The following is a 19,598-nucleotide window of genomic DNA, read 5'->3' on the forward strand; positions in this document are numbered from 1 at the left end:
GATTCTGACTCATTGATGTTGCAAGTTGGCCAATCTGTGTTTGCAGATTTTGGATGGAAGATTCAGTCCTCTGCTGGAACTGCAGATTGTTAATTGCCATCTGCTTCACTAAATCCTCCAAAGAAGGACCATTGCTACTGGCTTGCTGCTGCATTGGCGGCGGCCGCTGCATTGGCGACTGCTGCTGCATTGGCGGCTGCTGCATTTGCTGTGGAGGTGAAAATTGTTGAAAATTTTGCCTCTGCTGTGAAGGTACAAACTGCTGCCTCTGCTGAAATGGTGCACTTTGCTGATTCTGGCTCCATTTGAGATTTGGATGATTTTTCCAGCCAGGATTATATGTATTAGAGAAGGGATTGTTTTGCTGCTGCTGCTGCTGGTATTGTGGCTTTGCAGAAAAAACTGCAGCAACAGACTGATCAACTTGGAAACCGCTGTCTTGTAGGGAAGGACAAACATTCGTGGGGTGAGAAGGATCACAACAGATGCCACACAGGTTGCTTATCTGTTGAGCAGAAGGTTGCACAGTCTGTGTCACTGCCAACTGCCTCACCATTGATGTCAACTCATCAAGTCTGTTCTCCATTCTCTGGTTATCTGTGCTTTATGCTCCTGCTGCTGCCACTATTGGATTTTGCATTGGAGGAGCTTTCACTTGGAACACTGCACTGTTGTTTGCTCTAGTGCCAAATTGTTGAGCATTAGCCGCTATCTCAGCAATCAACTCTTTTGCCTCATCAGGTGTTTTATTTCCCAGGACTCCTCCACTAGCTGCATCTAAAAGGTTCCTATCCATAGGCAGCAACCCTTCATAGAAGTAAACAATCAGGAGATTGTCTGGAATCTGATGATGTGGACAGCTTGCACAAAGCCTTTTAAACCGCTCCCAATACTCATGCATATTCTCCCCATTAGCTTGCCTTATGCCACTGAACTTCTTTCTGATTGTGGTGGCCCTGGATGAAGGGAAGAACTTCTCCAGAAACAATTTTGACATGTCATTCCAACTTACAATGGAGGAAGGTGGCAAGTAGTACAACCAGTCTTTAGCTCCACTGTCCAAAGAGAAAGGAAAAGCACGCAGCTTGATTTTCTCCTCATCCACCCCTAGTGGTTTCATAGTGCTGCAGACTATATGAAATTCCTTCAAATGTTTGTGAGGATCCTCACCTGCAAGACGATGAAACTTGGGAAGAAAGTGTATCAGTCCAGACGTAAGCTTAAAAGGTACAACAAGATTAGCATAACGAATACATAGGAGCTGCTCATTATCAACATTAGGAGCAACCAATTGCTTAAGTGTTCTATCATTCATGATTTCAGAATCAAATAAATTACCAAACGAATAAATACTATGTAAAGGACTCGAACAAACAGACTCAGACTCAACAAACTCAGACTCTAAAGTATGCTCAGGAACAGCTCTACTGTAAGTCAACCTACGAGCTCTACTAGCAGCACGCAATGATCTCTCTATCTCAGGGTCATATGCATTTAAATCATCAATACTGGTGATACTCCTAGTCATGCATCATAGGCAAAGGCATACAACAGTAAAATCACAAAACATACGATAAGACACAAAAATTTGCCGAAAATAGCAAATAGAAGAAAAAATAAATCTACAAAAAATAACAAATGACCTCAGAATGCTATGGGACCAACTCTCCTAAACTCTAATTGACCGGACTCAAAAATCAAATAAATTTTTTTCAAAAAATAAAATAAAATAGTAAACGATTGAATTCGGCTAAAATTGGGCAAGTTGAACAATAGCAGAAATACCTGATTTGTCCTGAAACGACAAAGAAACACCAAAACAGGTTAGTAAACGACAAAATTTGGCAAAAATAAGGTCGAATTCCTTTGGGAATAGAACTCTCGAAGCCATTCTCTCAAACAGAAGTTTTACCGATTTCCCCAAATTTGCCCAAAACTGCCTAAAACGTAAATCGTAATGCAGAAAACGCAAAAACTGAGAAAAGACGCGTGTGCAGAATCAAATTCCGATTCAGAATCAAAGGTGCAGAAATCGGAATCAGAAACACAAACGAGTGCAAACGCAGAAACAAGACAGATGCGCAATTTTATTTTATTTTAGAAACAGAAACGAAAATTAAAGAAGAAGAAGATCAAGAATCAGAAAACGATTTGGACCGATGCAATTTCCCCGGCAACGGTGCCAAATTTGACATGAGCTGTCGAACTCGCGCAAATTAAAAATTATTATTTTTTATTAGGGTTCAAAAAATTTGCAGTAAAGTGGAAACCCTAAGTCGTCTCTTAAAGAAATTGTTTGGATAAAAATCACTTTTTGAAAACAGAAAATAAAAAGGGGATTTTTTATTTCAGTTTAATAATTTAAAAGGCAGAATATAAAATTGGAATTAAAATTTGTAATTAAAAATTAACCAACCTAAGGTTAGGGTTCCATGGACGTCTTTCCTCGAATAAAGAGATATCAGAATCGTGATTGATTCTCAATTGAATCAGAATCCTTATTTCAATTGACAACCCTCTCTAAGCGATCGCTTAGCATTTGATCAAATACAATGTTTTTACTCATACAATCGCAGAGTATCAGCCTGTTTGATTTAAGGTCATAGGGTCAATCAATCTAATCATCAAATTTGATGATTAATCCCTTTCCATAATCGCAATCGCGAACCTCAGATTGAATATCCACGATCGCACGATATCAATCTGAGTTTGGAAGGGAAACAAAACTGATTTAAAATAAAGCGCAGATCCTCAAGACTAATCTATGGAATCCGTTACCCTTAGGTTGATTAAAAGGTTCTTAGCCTCGCATGGCAAGGTAAACATAATTAAAAATTAAAAAGAATAAGAATAGAAGAAGAAGAAGAAGAAGAACAGAATTGAATTGAAATTTAGAGAAAACTTGTATGTCGTAAAAAACTCCCAAAAACTGACTTCCGAAGGATTTCCTAAAGTCTCCCTTAAATAGCCGTCATTCAGAACGGCTAAGGTTTCACCGCTTCGGCCCATACATAAAATAAAAGCTGAATAAAATAAAATAAATCAATAAAACATGGCCGTGGGCCCTAAACACATTGGGTCCTAATGTGAATTACAAGTCCAAACGTCAAAATAAAATTCCAGCAAAAACACGTCATCTTGAGCTCAGGTTTCGACCATCTTCGCGTCTGAATTGGGCTTCAGTAGCTGAAATAGTGATTGTATCCCTATCTGTTAGCTGCAAAACTCAACAAGAACGGAGTCAATCGGACATCTGTAGAGTGAGATATGTTCAAAATATGAAAGTAGTGTAAATTTAGAAAATTATGACGAAAATCAATTAACCCAATTAAAATCTAGAATTGTGATTTGACCCAAAAGACCTTTATTTAATTCAAATAAATCATAAAAATACCAACCAAGAGTAATAAATAAGTGTAACAAAATATGAGTTATCACACTGCTACAAAACCAAGCTACCCTTTTTTTTTTATTCAAAACAATTTAATCCAGCTTAAATATTATCGGACTTATATTAGGCCAGTTCTCTTAATACCATTTTTTTTATTGCCAAGACTTGAATTTGAAATTTTTGATTAAGAGAAATAAATTCTTTACCACTTAATTTGAGTGAAAAAAAAGAAAAGAAAAGAAATATATCAGCAATTGTAATTGCATACCATTTTATTGTATCATTAATTTATGTACGAGTATTTTTAAATTTAAATAAAATATAAAAATACAAATAAACAATAAAATACTTTTTTTTATACATAACAATAAAATATGTTAATCCAAGTAAAATATAAAACATATAAATTGAAAGATAATTTCTTTTGAAATTATGAAATACGTATAATTAGTATAAATTTTTTAAAATTTAATTTTTTTAAATGTTTTATTTTCAAAAAAATGATAACTATTTTTAAAAAATGTACTTTACTCGATATACAAAAAATTAAATTAAAAATATTATTCAAATATTTTATATGGAAAATTGCAAGAAATAAATTAGAAGACAATAACTTTTTTTAAAAAAATAACACTTTAAATGTATTTTAGTAATGCATATTTTTATTTTCTTCAATTTAAGTTATAAAGTATGTATTTTTTTAATTTACTAAAAGCAAAACTACTTTGATTCCTATTTTTTTTAAATAACAAATATTTATAGTAAAATAAAAAAATAGAAAGCAGAAAATATAGAAAAATATTTATTGTAAATTAAAACATATATTAGATATATGAATTTAATATTTCTTCCGTCACCGAAGAGAATTTTATATAAAATTATTTCTTATCACTTTAAAATGATATCGTTTTAGGGTTGAGAGAAAAAAATTAATTATAAAGAATAATATATCTTCAAAATAATTGGAATTATAAAAATATCTTCCTCTCAACCTCAAAATGACATTATTTTGAGATAACATGAGTAACCTAATAAACATTAAATATATAAATAGGGATTAAAATTTATTATGTTATAGGATATAATTTTATCTCTTACACATATATAAAATTATGTGAGGCCCATATTTTTTTTTTCTTTCTTCTCTTCACATAATTACAAATAAGCTCTATACACTTTTATTTGTATATAGGAGATAAAATTATCTTCTACAATATGAGAAATATTAATCCCATATAAATATAGATAGATACACAACTTCAATTTTTAAGAGTTTGTAATTAATAATGCCCCAATAACTTAGTACTCAACATTTCAATCCTAGTCACTTCTCGCTGGATTGTAGTAATTAGCTTAAATAAAAAAAAAATCCATATATGCGCGCATATATATATGTCCCGATACAAATTGTAATGTTTCTTGAATCAATAATTAATTAATGGCTTTAGTGCATCTCTAGTCAATGAAGATAATTTATTTTTGAGTAAATATCTTTTTTGGTACTCAGTGGTTCTTCACAAATTCAAAAAAGACTTAAAACTTGTTAAGGATCACAAATAGCTTTTTTATTTGCTAGAAACTAAAGCGGGTATCGTAAAACTTGTTAAGGATCGAAAATGGTATTTATTCTTTATAGTAGACTTAAAATGAAGAGAAAATATATTTTAATAATTCTAATTTATTTAAAGGTTATATTAGTTTTTATTATTTTAATTTTTTAATCTAAAACGATATTATTTTGAATTCATGTTCACTTAATTAATTAAACAAAATCCATCAACCTTCGACTCAAACCCTGTATATAAATAGGAGCGAATTGAAAACAATCTATTCTTGCCATAATTAAGCTCACTAATATTAGTTATAAGATGGATAAAAAGGGCTTCTCATGCCTTCTCTCTTGGTTTCTGATTTTTTTGCTTCTGCAGCTACAGATACAAAGAGGAAGTGGGTCAAATGCAACATCGAAAGGAGTGATCAAGTTGAGAGTAGGGGTACCCAAGAAAGATGGTTTCACCCAATTTGTGAAAGTTGTTTGGGACTCTCATGAAAAGAAGTACAATGTCTCTGGATATTGCATGGATGTTTTCAATGCCGTTGTAAACCTCTTACCCTTCAAGGTTTCTCTAGAAATCGAACCATTTGTTAATGAATCAAGAGAGACTGCTGGATCATACGATACACTTGTCCAACAGGTCCCAACAAAGGTTAGTAGTGACTTTCAGCAAGTAACTATTCTGTATATATATATATATATATATATTGGGAAGATATTCTCACTATCAAAAATTTTCACTATCAATTTACTACCTATTTAATCACCATTGAATCAAAGAGAGAATGCTAAAAAGCTTTTAAAGAGAGAGAAAATGCTAATTCAATGGTGATTAGATAAGTAGTAAGTTGGTAATAGAAAATTTTGGTAATGAGAATATCCCTTCTCATATATATATGCCTATTTTATTTAGAAAAAATAAAGCCAGAAAAATTGACTCTTTTCTTTTTTGCTAAAAATACTATGGAACAGTATGATGTTGTGGTAGGGGATGTAACAATCGTGGCCAATCGTTCAAAATCTGTAGATTTCACACTGCCATTTACAGAATCAGGAGTTACAATGCTAGTACCAGTTCAACATGACAAACACAAAACCATGTGGATTTTTGTCAAACCCTTCAGCTGGGATCTTTGGTTAAGCATAGTCATAGTTTCTATGTTCATAGGGATTGTCATACTCATCATGGAAAGAAATGTAAATTCCCTCCCTAATCAGGAAGGTTCACCAAATCGAAAACAGCTCAGCGCATTAAACATATTATGGTTTCCAATATCACAAGCCGTTCTTCCTGAAAGTAAGTATAATGATAATTAATGTTTAATTTGCTATTATTTTATATTTATAATTAATTTGTTGGTTAAAATTTTGGGTTTTCAGGACAGGTAGTCGCCAAGAACTGTTCCAGATTTGTTTTGATGGTTTGGCTTCTATTGGCGTTTGTCCTCATGCAAAGTTACACTGCAAACCTGACATCTATATTGACCTTAGATCAGCTGCAACCAAGTTTTCTTAGAGTGGATGATCTAAAAAATGGGGATTATTATGTTGGATATCAAACTGGCTCTTTCGTTTATGATATGTTGGTACAGCGATGGAAGTTTAACCCATCAAAGCTGAGGGCTTATAGCAACATTTCTGAGTATCACCATGCTCTAAATATTGGAAGCCAACGTGGGGGTGTAGCAGCTATATTTGATGAACTACCCTACCTTAAAGTCTACCTTAAAAAATTTGGATCCAATTACATCATGACCGGCCCCACCTATCGAACTGATGGGTTTGGTATTGTAAGTGTTTCTCTAATTCTCGTACATGTTTAATTAACTTGGTCAATCTAGAAAACTTGGCTGCGTGTCATGCCTTATAAGTGAAGTAGTTTAATTAAACCTTAATGTTGGTTTTTAAATTTTAATTGAATAATATTGTGTATATATCTATGTTATTATAATTAAGTATGCATTATTTTTCAGGCATTCCCTTTAAACTCAAATCTTACCGCTCACTTTTCAAGAGCAATCTTGAATGTGACTGAAAGTGATTTAATGGATAAGATTGAGGAAAAATATTTTGGGAAGAATGAAGGAGGAGGACAAGGACAAGACCAGCCTGCCCAATTGTCTTCCGCAACTCCAAGTCTCACCTTTTATAGCTTTGCAGGGCTCTTCTTGATCACCGTGGTTGCTAATTTATTAGCATTACTCGTCTCAGAAACTTTTATTTGGCAAAGACCCATTTTGATGGCTAAAACATACAGTCAGAGGTATTTGTTCCGCACTCCAACTTCCAAAGAAACAAGTGTTCATTCAAGTCATGATTCAACGCAGGGAATAGAAGCCGTTTAATAAAACCTTCCAGTACTCCTTGTAGATGAAAATTACGTATATGTATTATTGTATTGCAAACAACTTGTAGCATGAGAAGCTAGCGCTTCTGTGTGTCTTATATATGGCACAAATAGTAACTAGCTTGGGGTTATGTCTGATCTTTAGTTAGTGATTGATATACAGAAATAATATACAACACTGTTTTAACTTAATTCATCTTAACTCTTGGCATTTATTTTATGGATTTAATATTTTTCATGTGAACCTACATAAACATACATGAAGAGAAGAGAGAAAGAGAAAAAATGGATCCTCCTCACTTCCATGTGAATACATGAAATAAAGTTATGCGAAAAATATTAATCCTTTATTTTATTAAACATGTTGATGATTAGCAACCATCTCACTAAAAGATCAAACTATTAAGTGAAGATCACTTTAATTATATTATACTTCTCTAAAAGTTGACAATTAAACTTCTAACAGTTGACAAATATCTTATGACAGGCACGGAATAACTTATTAGTTTCTCAGGGGTTGTTGGCAAAGTTTACTTCCACTAGAAGATACAAGAGAATCAATCAATGATCAATATCATGCCATGCTAATTAAGCAGTCATACATATGCTCAATACGAAGAGACTAAACCAGTAATATTGTAAGATATAACTCGGGCTTAAGCGTGAGAACGTCGACTATACAAATTTTGTATTTCTATACGTGATGATCCCCACAAAAGTGGTTTCCGAATAATATATACTATTAATACTATTATCATACTACTATATAACTTGCACATTCATCCCCTAAATTTGTTTTAGTTAAATTTTTTTGGTTAAAATTTTTAGTTAAAATATTGAATGAATTTAAGTGTACATTTTTTTCCATTCTATTTTTAAATCATGCAAACACGTTTTCTAATTTAAATTTTCACAAAAGAAATAACATGTTTTATCTTTTAAATAAATTCAAATATTAAAGATATAAATAAGGGACAAGATCTGTTTACAAACTTTTTTTGCAATTACACTAATGTAGGACCGGTCGTACACTGTGTGATTAATGTAGGACCGGTCCTACATAGTGTAGTTTGTAAATATAACCTGCCCCTATAAATAATATCAAAAGCAATCTTCTTATTTTTAGTCTTTCATCTGAATAACTTAACTATACATCAAATGACATTCAATATAGAATTATTAGTGATTTTGTGTTGTGCATCGAATACTGATCAATAATAGAAAGAAAAAAAAATTGTATTAGAATTCATCTATTTGTGGTGTGTTCTTCTTCTTGTATTGTTGACGAAACGCAACCTAGGAATAAACAATCGTTCTTACAACACCCTGTGTTCAAACGTTCGTTGATTTTGGCAGCCATGGCGAGCACCAAAGTTCAGAGGGTTATGACCCAGCCCATTATACGTCTCTCACATATTCTTTCTCTTTCGATTTTTATTTTCCTTTAACTGAAGAAGTGAACGTCAAGAAAACGAGCAGAGAGACATTAGGTATGCTAAAGTTTCTCAATTTTTGTTCTTTTTGTCCTTGCCACTTACTCATGCATTTCCTGAAGGATATTATTGTTTTGATTAGTGAGGCCGATCCTTCTTAAAGGAGACAACATAACTTTAATGATGAACACGTAAGTGAAGATAAAATTGTACTCTCATCTTTTTAGTTGTTTTCTTTTTCTAAATTTAACTGAAATAATTTTCTCTTAAATTTCAGGGGAAAATGATGATGAATACTCTCGGACAGTTGTAAACTGTATGTCATATTCAACAAGGAGGCAGATTTATCTTTCCCTCCTCAGTTTTAATACTATTTCTCTTGTTAACATTTTCAGTATGATGCGTAAGAAACATCACAATGTATGACAGTATGGATTTTTTGTGCACTAGATAAATTCTTAGTTGAGCAGCTTAACATGGTTTGTTGGTCCGTTTAATTCTGCCTTCCTTTTCTCAGTATAGATATTCAGATTCTCATGGGCGGACCTACATGGGCCCGCCCCCTCTAAAATATGAAAATATGTTCTACTATATGATATGTAACCATGGTCTGTAAAAACAAAATTTTGAAAGTGCTTTTAAAAAATGAAAGACAAGCATGCTATTTATAAAAAAAGTGTTCCACCCGTTCATTGCACCGAATTAGAGATAACTTATTTACTAGATTCAACCTGTCAGCATATATGGCAGGTTTTGTTCTTGGTCTGCTATCCTCCCCAATCAATGTGGAAAACTGGTTTTTCCGTTGTATATAAAGAAGCGTTCAGTTTGTAATGCATATTCACTCAACCTATCAAATTTGTCTAGAATTTGATTTTATATTGATTGATTATCTAATTTTTTTTTATAATCATTAAAAATTTGTACAGATTGTCATGTCAAAACTCAGGAGAAGAGTATTTTTAGATTATTCTTAACAAGTATTTTTATATTCTTAGTGTGATCATCCAACTAAAATTGACATTGTCTTTTTATTATAGTAATATAATTTTTCGCCCCCGTCATATAATTTCCTGGGTCCGCCACTGCTGAGATTCCAGCACTAGAAAGATAATTGTATTATGATTAAGAAAGTATAACTCTAATATTATAACCTTTCGCCCCATTGATTGACTTTCCCCCTCTCATTTTTTTTTTGACAATCGACTTTCCCCTCTTATCGTATTATATCATATCATATTCAGTCATTTGGAGGAGTTAATTAGATAGATTTCTCTGAGACATCTGGTTGTTGTTTTTGCTAAGATTTTGCACAATATGCTTGATAATGAATTATTGCATTATGGCAGCTTTATTATCCGTAACCACTACTCAATGTAGATCTATTGCTTTAGATTATTTCCAAAATACTGTGCAAATTAACCTAAGATGGTTTCTGGCGGTTCTAGTAGCATTTTTTTTTTAGGGAAAAATATGTATTATTTTGAAAGATGTAAAGTTGTGTCATTTTAAGTAAGAGAAAGAGATAGATTATATATAGAGGAGAGAGAGTGGACAAAAAAATAAAAGTGTGAGCCCTACCTCTATGGGAGAGTGAAATGAAACAAGTTGTATCATTTAAAAGGATAAACTCTTTTTTCTTATTTTTAATATAAAGTTCGAGTAGCTTTTTTTTTAAGGGGAAGGATATTGTGACAACCAAGTTGTATTACTGCCAAGTGACTACCAATCAATCTTACCGTTAGATCGATTATATTGATCCAACGGTTATATTTATTTTCATCTTTGTATGGCCATGATTCCCCAAATTTAATATTTTATATTTATTTTCACCTTTGTATGGTTATGATTTTCCATATTTAATGCTTTCACTTTAAATATGGAGAATCATGACCATACAAAGATGGAAATAAATATAACTGTTGGATCCACATAATCGATCTAACGGTGAGATTGATTGGTAGTCACTTTGTAGTAACACAACTTGGTTGTCACAATATCCTTCCCCTTTTTTTAAATATAAAGTTCTCCTAGCATTTAGGAGGAAAAAATGCACAATAAATATATTTTTTGTTTGACTACGTTTCCATTGATTGAATAGAATGAAATAGGGGGAATGTATTGAAATGACATTCATTTTCATTATTTAAATATTTTTTTTTTTTTTTTTGGAGTTACACAACCCTAATTATCTCTTTGAGACGAGTTGGCTCCCTCCGGTATCCCCACGAGCTTCGACTCTTTGAGCCGGCTATGGGACTAATCCAGAGTGCGGGGGAACAGTGATGGCTAAAGGTTCAGCCCCCTCCCCAAGAATGCATTCAGCGGGAATCGAACACATATCCAACCCCACTAACTCAGCGCCAAGTTACCAACTGAGCTGCACCCATTGGGAGTAGGGGTGGTAAACAAACCAGGGGCCTTTGGCTCGGCTCGTAAAGGCCTGAACCTACATGTCTGAAATTGGTTATTGGAACCAGGTTTGGACTTGTATAAAAGCTCGTTTAATAAAAAGGCCTGAGGCTCCAATTCAAAAGCTCGGTCTTGGAGCCTCTCAGGCCGACCTAGTATATTAATTTTTATTTTATTTTATATTTTTATACTACTTGTAATAGTGCCCTCTCTCTCCTCAATCCATTTCACCCCAATTTTTTGGTTAAACAGATTTTTTGAATAATTTTGTTCTATATTATGCTGTTTAGATATACATTGAATTTATGAATATTTTTGGAATTACTAATGTTGTTGATTGTATATTCTGTTTGGATAAATTTGTGCTGTCTTAATTTTTTTTAAACAGGCTAACAGGTCAAATCAGGCTTTTATTTTTTGTAAATAAGACAGGCCAATGCCGATAATTATATTCGTAACAGGTAACAGGCTAGGTCAGGCTGACACATTTAAACACAGGCTTAGCCTTTTAAGACCAAAGCTCGGCTCGGCTCGACCCGTTAACACTCCTATGTGTGAGTTTTTTTTATGCTAATAGTTTATGTCTTCCTAGTTTTTCGCTTGTTCTCGATAACTAACTTTTGGTCTTTTTCTTGAAAAGTTAACCCTTCACTACTCAGATGCATTATGTATATGACAAATTATAGTGCTAAGATATGATTTAAGTCAGATTTGAAGCTTGTAGGCTATGCCTTTTCATCCCTATATAAGCACTTTCAGAACAACAAATAAGAAAGGGAGGCTAGGATCAGGTGGACGAATTCAAGGAGGATGTTAGGTGATGACCTAACAGGAAGGGAAAGTAAAGAATGAGCAGAGACTTTTTTTTATTATTTGCATAAAAAACAATGCTTACAATCAATGTGCCTTTTATACTAAGATACCCACGACTAATTGGTAACTAACTCAGGTTTACTAACTCTATACATTTAACTTGCTTTAACTCAAGCTAAAAAGTCTTGGAGTCTAGTAGAGTGTTATCTCACTCTATTAGATGTCCTACGTGTAACAATTCCCCCATCTTCAGAAACAACCTTGTCCTCAAGGTTCAAGGTTGGATAATAGCTAACCACTTGCTCCTCTGGTTCCCAAGTTGAGTCCTCTGGAAGGGCATTTGTCCATTGCACTGAGTATTGACGTTGGGGAGTTCTATCTACTACAACCATTCGCACTGACAAAATGGCTAGAGGAGTCTGAACCGGTCTATTATTAACAGCAAGCTCAGGCAGTGGCATTGGTTGAGCATCTAAACTTCCTCGAAATGGTTTCAGCAAGGAAACATGAAATGTTGGATGAATTTGACAAGTTGGTGGCAGCTCCAAACGATAGGCAACAGTCCCAAACTTCTTTGCGATGAGATAAGGACCAAAATATCGTTTGGCAAGTTTATGACTTGCATGCCTCTCCACAGATAGTTATCTATAGGGTTGTAATTTAACCCACACCAAGTCTCCTATCTCAAATGACTGCTCCTTTCTATGTCTGTCACTCTGTATCTTCATGCGGTTCCTAGCTTGTTGCAAATGAGATTTCAAACGAGAAAGGGTCTCATCTCTTTGCACTAAAAGGGACTCCACTGCCTCTATTTTGATTAAGCCACGAGGGTAGTGAGGGATCTGCACAGGTGGCTTACCAAATACTGCTTCAAATGGACTCATCCCAATGCTTGAATGTACACGGGTGTTGTAGTGGAACGGAGCCCAACCAAGCAAACCAGACCAACATTGTGGCTTCTCATGACAAAATGATCTAAGATATTGTTCAAGATAATGGTTTGTTACCTCAGTTTGACCATCTGATTGAGGATGATAAGCCGTGCTCATGTGTAAAGAAGTTCCACTCAATTTGAACAATTGTGACCAAAATTGACTGACAAAAGTTGGATCCCTATCAGTTACAATAGAACGAGGAAAGTCGTGGGTATAAACCACTAATTCACAGAATAACTTGGCTACTATAGCCGCTGTAAACGAACGAGGGAGAGGACCAAAATAACATAATTTGGACAGCCTATCCACAATAACAACAATGGTGGTATACCCTTTTGATAGAGGTAATGCAACAATGAAATCCATGGATAAGTCTTCAATTATTCCTTCTGGAATGGACAATGGCTGCACCAACCCACTTGGTTTAGAAGTCTCATACTTGACCTGTTGGCAGACAAGGCACTCCCTTACAAATTGCTTGACATCTTTCCTCATGGAACACCAGTAAAAAGTAGCACTAAGCCTCAAAAAAGTGCGCAACACACCTGCGTGCCCACCAACTGGTGTAGAGTGAGCCTCATGGATCAATTTTGGAACCAAAGGTGAAGTAGGACTGAGCAAAAATCTGTTATTGTAAAACAGAACCACATCCTTCACTGTCACATGATTGTGCTCATTTGGATTGCTCCTTAACTTCTCATACCAATATAACAAGTAAGGATCCTCCATATTTTGATTCTTAATTTCCTGCAAAATATTGAAAACTGGTTCTGAAAACAGAACATTCACCATGCCATCTTCATAAACTATTGACAATGCATCTGCTACTACATTACTGCTACCAGCCTTATACTCGATAGAAAAATCATAGCCAAGCAATTTACATAAGTATTCCTGTTGCTCCGTAGTTTGTATTGTTTGATTCATCAATTCCTTCAAGCTTTTATGATCTGTCTTTATCACAAATGTTGATCCTAGCAAATACTGCCTCCACCTTTTGACAGCAGTGGTAATGGCATAAAGTTCATGTACATAAGTTGAGGCTTTGGTCATCCTCGAATTCAGCTTTTTACTAAAGAAAGCTAGGGGTCTTTCATTTTGTAACAGTATTGCCCCCACCCCACTATTAGAAGCATCAGTCTCTATGACAAAGGGTAGAGTAAAGTCAGGTAAAGTAAGTATGGGAGTATGAGTCATGGCATCTTTTAATCTCTGAAAAGCTTGAGAAGCCTCCTCCGTCCATTGGAACCCCACTGATGACTTCAATAAATCTGTTAATGGATTGGCTATCATGGCATAATTCCTCACAAACCTCCTATAGTATCCAGTAAAGCCAAGAAAACCCCTCAATTGCTTTAGATTTCGTGGGAGAGGCCACTCAACCATCGCCTGAATCTTCTTTATGTCAGCATGCACCCCTTGATTAGACACAACATGCCCCAAATACTCAATAGATGCTGCACCAAAGGAGCACTTTGAAGCTTTCACAAAAAATTTGTGCATCTGTAAGCATTCTAGAGCAATTCCCAAGTGCAGAATGTGTTCTTCCATTGTCTTACTGAAGACCAGTATATCATCAAAGAAGACTATAATAAATCTGCGTAGGTAGGGCCTAAACAAGTGGTTCATCACAGCTTGAAAGGTTGCTGGAGCGTTTGTTAAACCGAACGACATCATTAGGAACTCATAGTGGCCCTCATGAGTCCTAAATGTTGTTTTTCTAATGTCTTGAGGCAAGACTCGGATTTGATGATACCCAGCACGTAAATCGAGCTTGCTAAAGACTGCAGCCCCCCCAATTCATCTAATAACTCATCGATAATAGGTATAGGAAACCTATCCTTGATGGTAATAGCATTCAAGGCCCTATAATCGATGCACATGCGCCATGTATTATCCTGCTTCCTTACCAACAATACAGGTGAAGAAAAAGAACTTTGAGAATGTTGTATAAAACCGGCTGACAGTAGATCAGATACTTGCCTCTCAATCTCAGATTTCTGATGGTAAGCATAGCGGTAAGGTCTAACATTTACCGATTTTGATCCCTCCTCCAAGTGAATAGCATGATCATGCCTCTAAAGGGAGGCAGCTCACTAGGAATTTGAAATATAGCTTGGTATTCCACTAGAACCGGCCAAAGCTCTTCAGGTATCTTATCCTTAATTGTAAACAGCTCTGAGTCTGCTGGAGTCTGATCCTTTACTGGTTTCCATTCTAAGACATTGCAACGAGATATTTCTGAATCACAAACAGTAATGGTTGCTCCACACCTCCCATGTTGATTAACACCCTGCAAAATTACCTGCTTACCATGCCATTGAAACTCCATCGAGGGTTCCACATAATCATGTGTGACCTTACCCAACTGTTGTAACCAAGGCATCCCCAAAATGATGCTAAGATCAACCAACTCCAGCACCCACAAATCAATTAAAAATTCATGACCCTACAGATTAATGTTTACACTAAGGCACCTTTTGTCAGTCACCAAAAACTCTCCATTTCCCAAGAAAATACGTAACTTCTTAGCACGAGTGATTGGTAACCTCAGAACACCAACTGATTCCTTCTGAATGAAGTTATGAGTACTCCCTGAATCAACCAGCACAACCACCTCACAATTCCTAATGATAGAGGAAAACAGTAAAGAACGTGTACCTGAGTGATCATGAAGTGTATGCAAAGCCCCATCCTGTGTCACCTTTGTAAAGTCTTCGGATTTCCATACAATTTCTCCTTCCTCATCGGCATCTTCAGGTGGATTATTAAAATCTCCCACCATCAAGAGCAGCTTATTCTGGCACCTGTGTTTAGAGTGCCACTTCTCATCACAATAATAACATATTCCCAATTCCCGTTTCTTATGTAAATCTGCATGTGAAAATTTCCTCATTGTTGGTGGGCAGGTAATGCCAATTTGAGGTTGGAAGAACCAAGTTGAGGTACAGAAGGAACAGAATTTGTACTCGAGAAAACTGATGCGGTAGTCACAGAAGAGATGGGAACCGCTGGAGTGGGAGGAGAAAACTTCGTAAAGAATTTCTTACCATTTGAAGAGAAAGAAGTGCGGAGCTCCATATGATGATCATCATAGGCTAATGCATACTGCATAGCTTGGTGTAAACTCACAGGGGACCGAAGTTGAACAGCACTTCTGAGTTCTGATTGTAGCCCAGAAATAAAGAAGCTCATATACAAATCATCTTCAAGACCAGGTACTTGATTAAATAATACCTCGAATTGTTGAATGTAATCACGCAACGCAGTTGTTTGTGTCAATTTCGACAAAACCCCTTTGAGATTCGTATAAGCAGAGGCTCCAAACCTCTCACGCAGAGCTCTTGTCAAACATCCCCAAGAACGAACCAAACCGCTACTGTACATCCACTGGTACCATGCTGCAGCCGAACCATCCATACGCAAACCAGCAACTGGAACCTTAAATTCTTCTGGAACTTGTTGAAGGACAAAAAATAATTCTGTACGGAAGATCCAATTGTTAGGATCCACATCAGTAAAAATAGGGATTTCTAACTGATCAATAGCTTTGGTGAGGTTCCTGGAATCAATTTCTGCTCGAACTGGATTATGAGGTGGGGAATCACGACGAACACGATCTTCTCGTCCCATCATCGCTTCATGCAACTGTTGAAGTTGTGTTGTCAAAGATGCAAACTGAGCTTGACTTTCTACGCGATTCTCAACAAAGCGTTAATCGACCCGATTCTGGAAAGCAAGATTCTCCTCCTTATCACGGTCGACCCGTAGCTGCAACGCAGAAAATTCGTCCGCCAATTCCTGGAGACGCATCGTGAATTCTAGGATGAAAGCACCAATTGTTAGGTGATGACCTAACTGGAAGGGAAAGTAAAGAATGAAAAGAGACTTTTTTTTATTATTTGCGCAAAAAACAATGCTTACAATCAATGTGCCTTTTATACTCAGATACCCACCACTAACTGGTAACTAACTCAGGTTTACTAACTCTATACATTTAACTTGCTTTAACTCAAGCTACAAAGTCTTGGAGTCTAGTAGAGTGTTGTCTCACTCTATTAGATGTCCTGCGTGTAACAGAGGAACATGTGATGGTGGTGGGAATTACACCAGGAAAATCTTGACTGGTAATCGGGCCAATGGGGAATGGGAAAACAGGCCCAATTTGGCTACTGAAGACTCTAAAGCATTCTATGTTTATCTAACCATTTATATATCTTATGAATTATTAATGTGGTCAAGATGCTTCAAACAAAGGGACACGGATGAAAGTTTCTCTCACATTACCGGTCCTCTCTCTTCACCTTGAGGACAATGTGAGTTTTGAAGGGACACTTTATGAATTTTAATATTTAAGTTTTTATAAGACATTATATGGACCATTGTGTTTCCTATATTATGAGTGTTATATGATGGATTGTTGATGTTGTAGTATATGGAAAAAGGAATGCGTTGAGTTAATAATTTACTACTGCTATAACTCGCATTTGACAATTTATCATTTTATGATGGTCAGCGCGAGAGATGTATTGAATATGCATATTATGATTAATCAGGCCAAACGGGAGAAAGTTCGAAATGTAATGCTCAAATTATAGAAATATCATGAGTAATGATTGTTGATGTGGCCCAATTAAATATTAACAGTTATAAGATTAATGCTTTTAATTTGAAGCAATAATCATTACGATTATAAAGTTAATGCATTTGATCTCAAGCATTGATCTGATATATGATGGACGTACTAGATTAAAGACAATTGAAATATATATCATGGTTGGTTCTCTCTCCCTTTCACAAAAGTATTATTCCTCCATCAGAAAAATACATAATAAAAAAAGAAAGCGAAAGCTCAGAGAGAGAAATAACCCTAACACTGCTGTGAAAGAGATAATCGGGGTTATTTCCTCATCGTTGCTTCCGATATGTCTTTATTCTTAGTATATGTGAGAATTATGTTTTCCCAACATCCTCTATCATGTTCTACTTTATAATTTATGAACATGATATATTATGTACATGCGTATTAGGGGCGGTTGTAACCGTCGCGTATACCAAAAATGAACCGCCGCTAAATGCCTGTTTTTTTGTAGTGCATGCTAACACAGACTAGACTCAAGAGTTTTTTTATTTTTGAATTATAGCTAGAAATTTGTATCCGGAAAATAATGAGATATGATATAAAAAAGGAGAGAAACTATGTTATGTCCAAGCCCAAGCGTAAGCCCAAACGCCCAATATACTTGGAGCAGTATATCAGCTGAGGCAGCCCAATTAGGAATACAATGTGAAGTAGTGATCGTGGGATATTAGTATTATGTAATAGGAGGCCTGAACCTTATTTTAGTTCCTGCATAGTTAATTGGTTGTTATTAATTCTACACTTTTAAAATTGATGTTTAAATAGTAATGGAGGAAAAGCAGAAAAGGCATCTGATTCAGTTGCAACAACTTCTCTCTCTTCTATTTTCTCTCTCTCTCTCTCTAACTCTCCTTCTTCACTGATTACTCTCCCTAACATTTGGTGCTTTCATTGCACTCTTACCTTCCCTCACTATGGCTGAAAATACCCGTCTTAAAGATGTTTCCAACAGAGTTGATTCCCTGCAACACGAAATTAATCAAAGAGTTGATGCATTACATCAACGATTTGATGCTGCCGAATTATTACGAGAACGACAATATATGAATCTTCAGGAATTACAAACCAATTTGCAAGAATCCAACGCCCTTTTGCATCAGGATTTGTCACGGCTAATTACCCTTCAACAACAACATTCTCCTACGAACACCAGCAATGCACATGGGAGTATTCTGGGTGCTGGACCGCATCCCAATGCCACTCACACTGGATCTGACGCTAACCGAGCTCGCACCGTTAAGCTCGATTTCCCCAAATTTTCATCAGGAGATCCCACTTCTTGGATAACAGCAGCTGTCAGGTATTTTCATTTCTACAACATTCCTCCTCAGGAACGTGTCCTCTTAGCTGCCATCAATTTGATTGATCCTGCTGCTTGTTGGTTTAATGGATCCTTTCAAGATAATTGTCTGCCTGATTGGGATGCTTTCTGTGTGGCCCTACAATATCGCTTTGGGCCGTCTGAGTTTGAAGATCCGGCAGGAGCATTAGTAAAAATCCAACAGTCTGGTTCGGTTACTGAATATCAAGCTACCTTTGAACAATTGGTGAGCAAAGTCCCTGCAGTGACTAATCCCATGTTAAGGAGTATTTTCATATCAGGTTTAAAACCAAAAATCAAACGTTTAGTGCTCACCCACAGGCCTCAAGACTTCCATGAGGCTTATGCTTTAGCTCGGGTGTATGAAGACCATCTCAATGATGAGAAACCGCAGAAACCTTGGTACTCAGCCAACCGTGGGCCCACAACAACCCCATCCTTCACACCACCTGTTCATGCAATTACACCACCGAAATCAGATCCTGCACTTCCATTACCAGCCATTCCTATTCGTAGGCTAACACAGGCCGAAAGACAAGCAAGAAGGGAAAAGAATTTATGTTATAATTGTGATGAAAAATTTGTCATGGGCCACAAATGCAAGGGGAGAGCAACTTTACTTTACCTGGAAGGAATGGATGATGACCCTGACCCTCCGGATGCTGTCTCAATAGTAGATCCACCATCAGCTTCTGAGGTGTCACCTGAGATCAGTTTTAATGCATTATTTGGCACTCACTCATCTCGCT

At 35.8% G+C, this 19,598-nt stretch overlaps 1 protein-coding gene across 1 annotated transcript; it reads left to right on the forward strand.

The window, feature by feature from the left end:
• The first annotated feature begins 5,259 nt into the window (after positions 1-5,259).
• On the forward strand, positions 5,260-7,291 carry LOC133301399 (glutamate receptor 2.8-like). The gene is made up of 4 exons (XM_061501027.1): positions 5,260-5,598; positions 5,919-6,243; positions 6,327-6,736; positions 6,920-7,291. The coding sequence occupies exons 1-4, from the start codon at positions 5,260-5,262 to the stop codon at positions 7,289-7,291; spliced, it is 1,446 nt and encodes a 481-aa protein (XP_061357011.1).
• Positions 7,292-19,598: the final 12,307 nt, after the last annotated feature.

The sequence above is a fragment of the Gastrolobium bilobum genome, unplaced genomic scaffold (assembly GCF_033153095.1).
Source record: "Gastrolobium bilobum isolate Gb01-03AN ecotype WA unplaced genomic scaffold, APGP_CSIRO_Gbil_v1 utg147817, whole genome shotgun sequence".
In the NCBI taxonomy this organism is placed as follows: Eukaryota; Viridiplantae; Streptophyta; class Magnoliopsida; order Fabales; family Fabaceae; genus Gastrolobium; species Gastrolobium bilobum.

Bases quoted from the DNA above. Each gene is read 5' to 3' on its own strand.
- LOC133301399 (XM_061501027.1), top strand. From the start codon at position 5,260: ATGGATAAAAAGGGCTTCTCATGCCTTCTCTCTTGGTTTCTGATTTTT. The intron at 5,599-5,918 runs GTTAGTAGTGAC...ACTATGGAACAG, and splicing joins TCCAACAGGTCCCAACAAAG to TATGATGTTGTGGTAGGGGA. The intron at 6,737-6,919 runs GTAAGTGTTTCT...ATTATTTTTCAG, and splicing joins GAACTGATGGGTTTGGTATT to GCATTCCCTTTAAACTCAAA.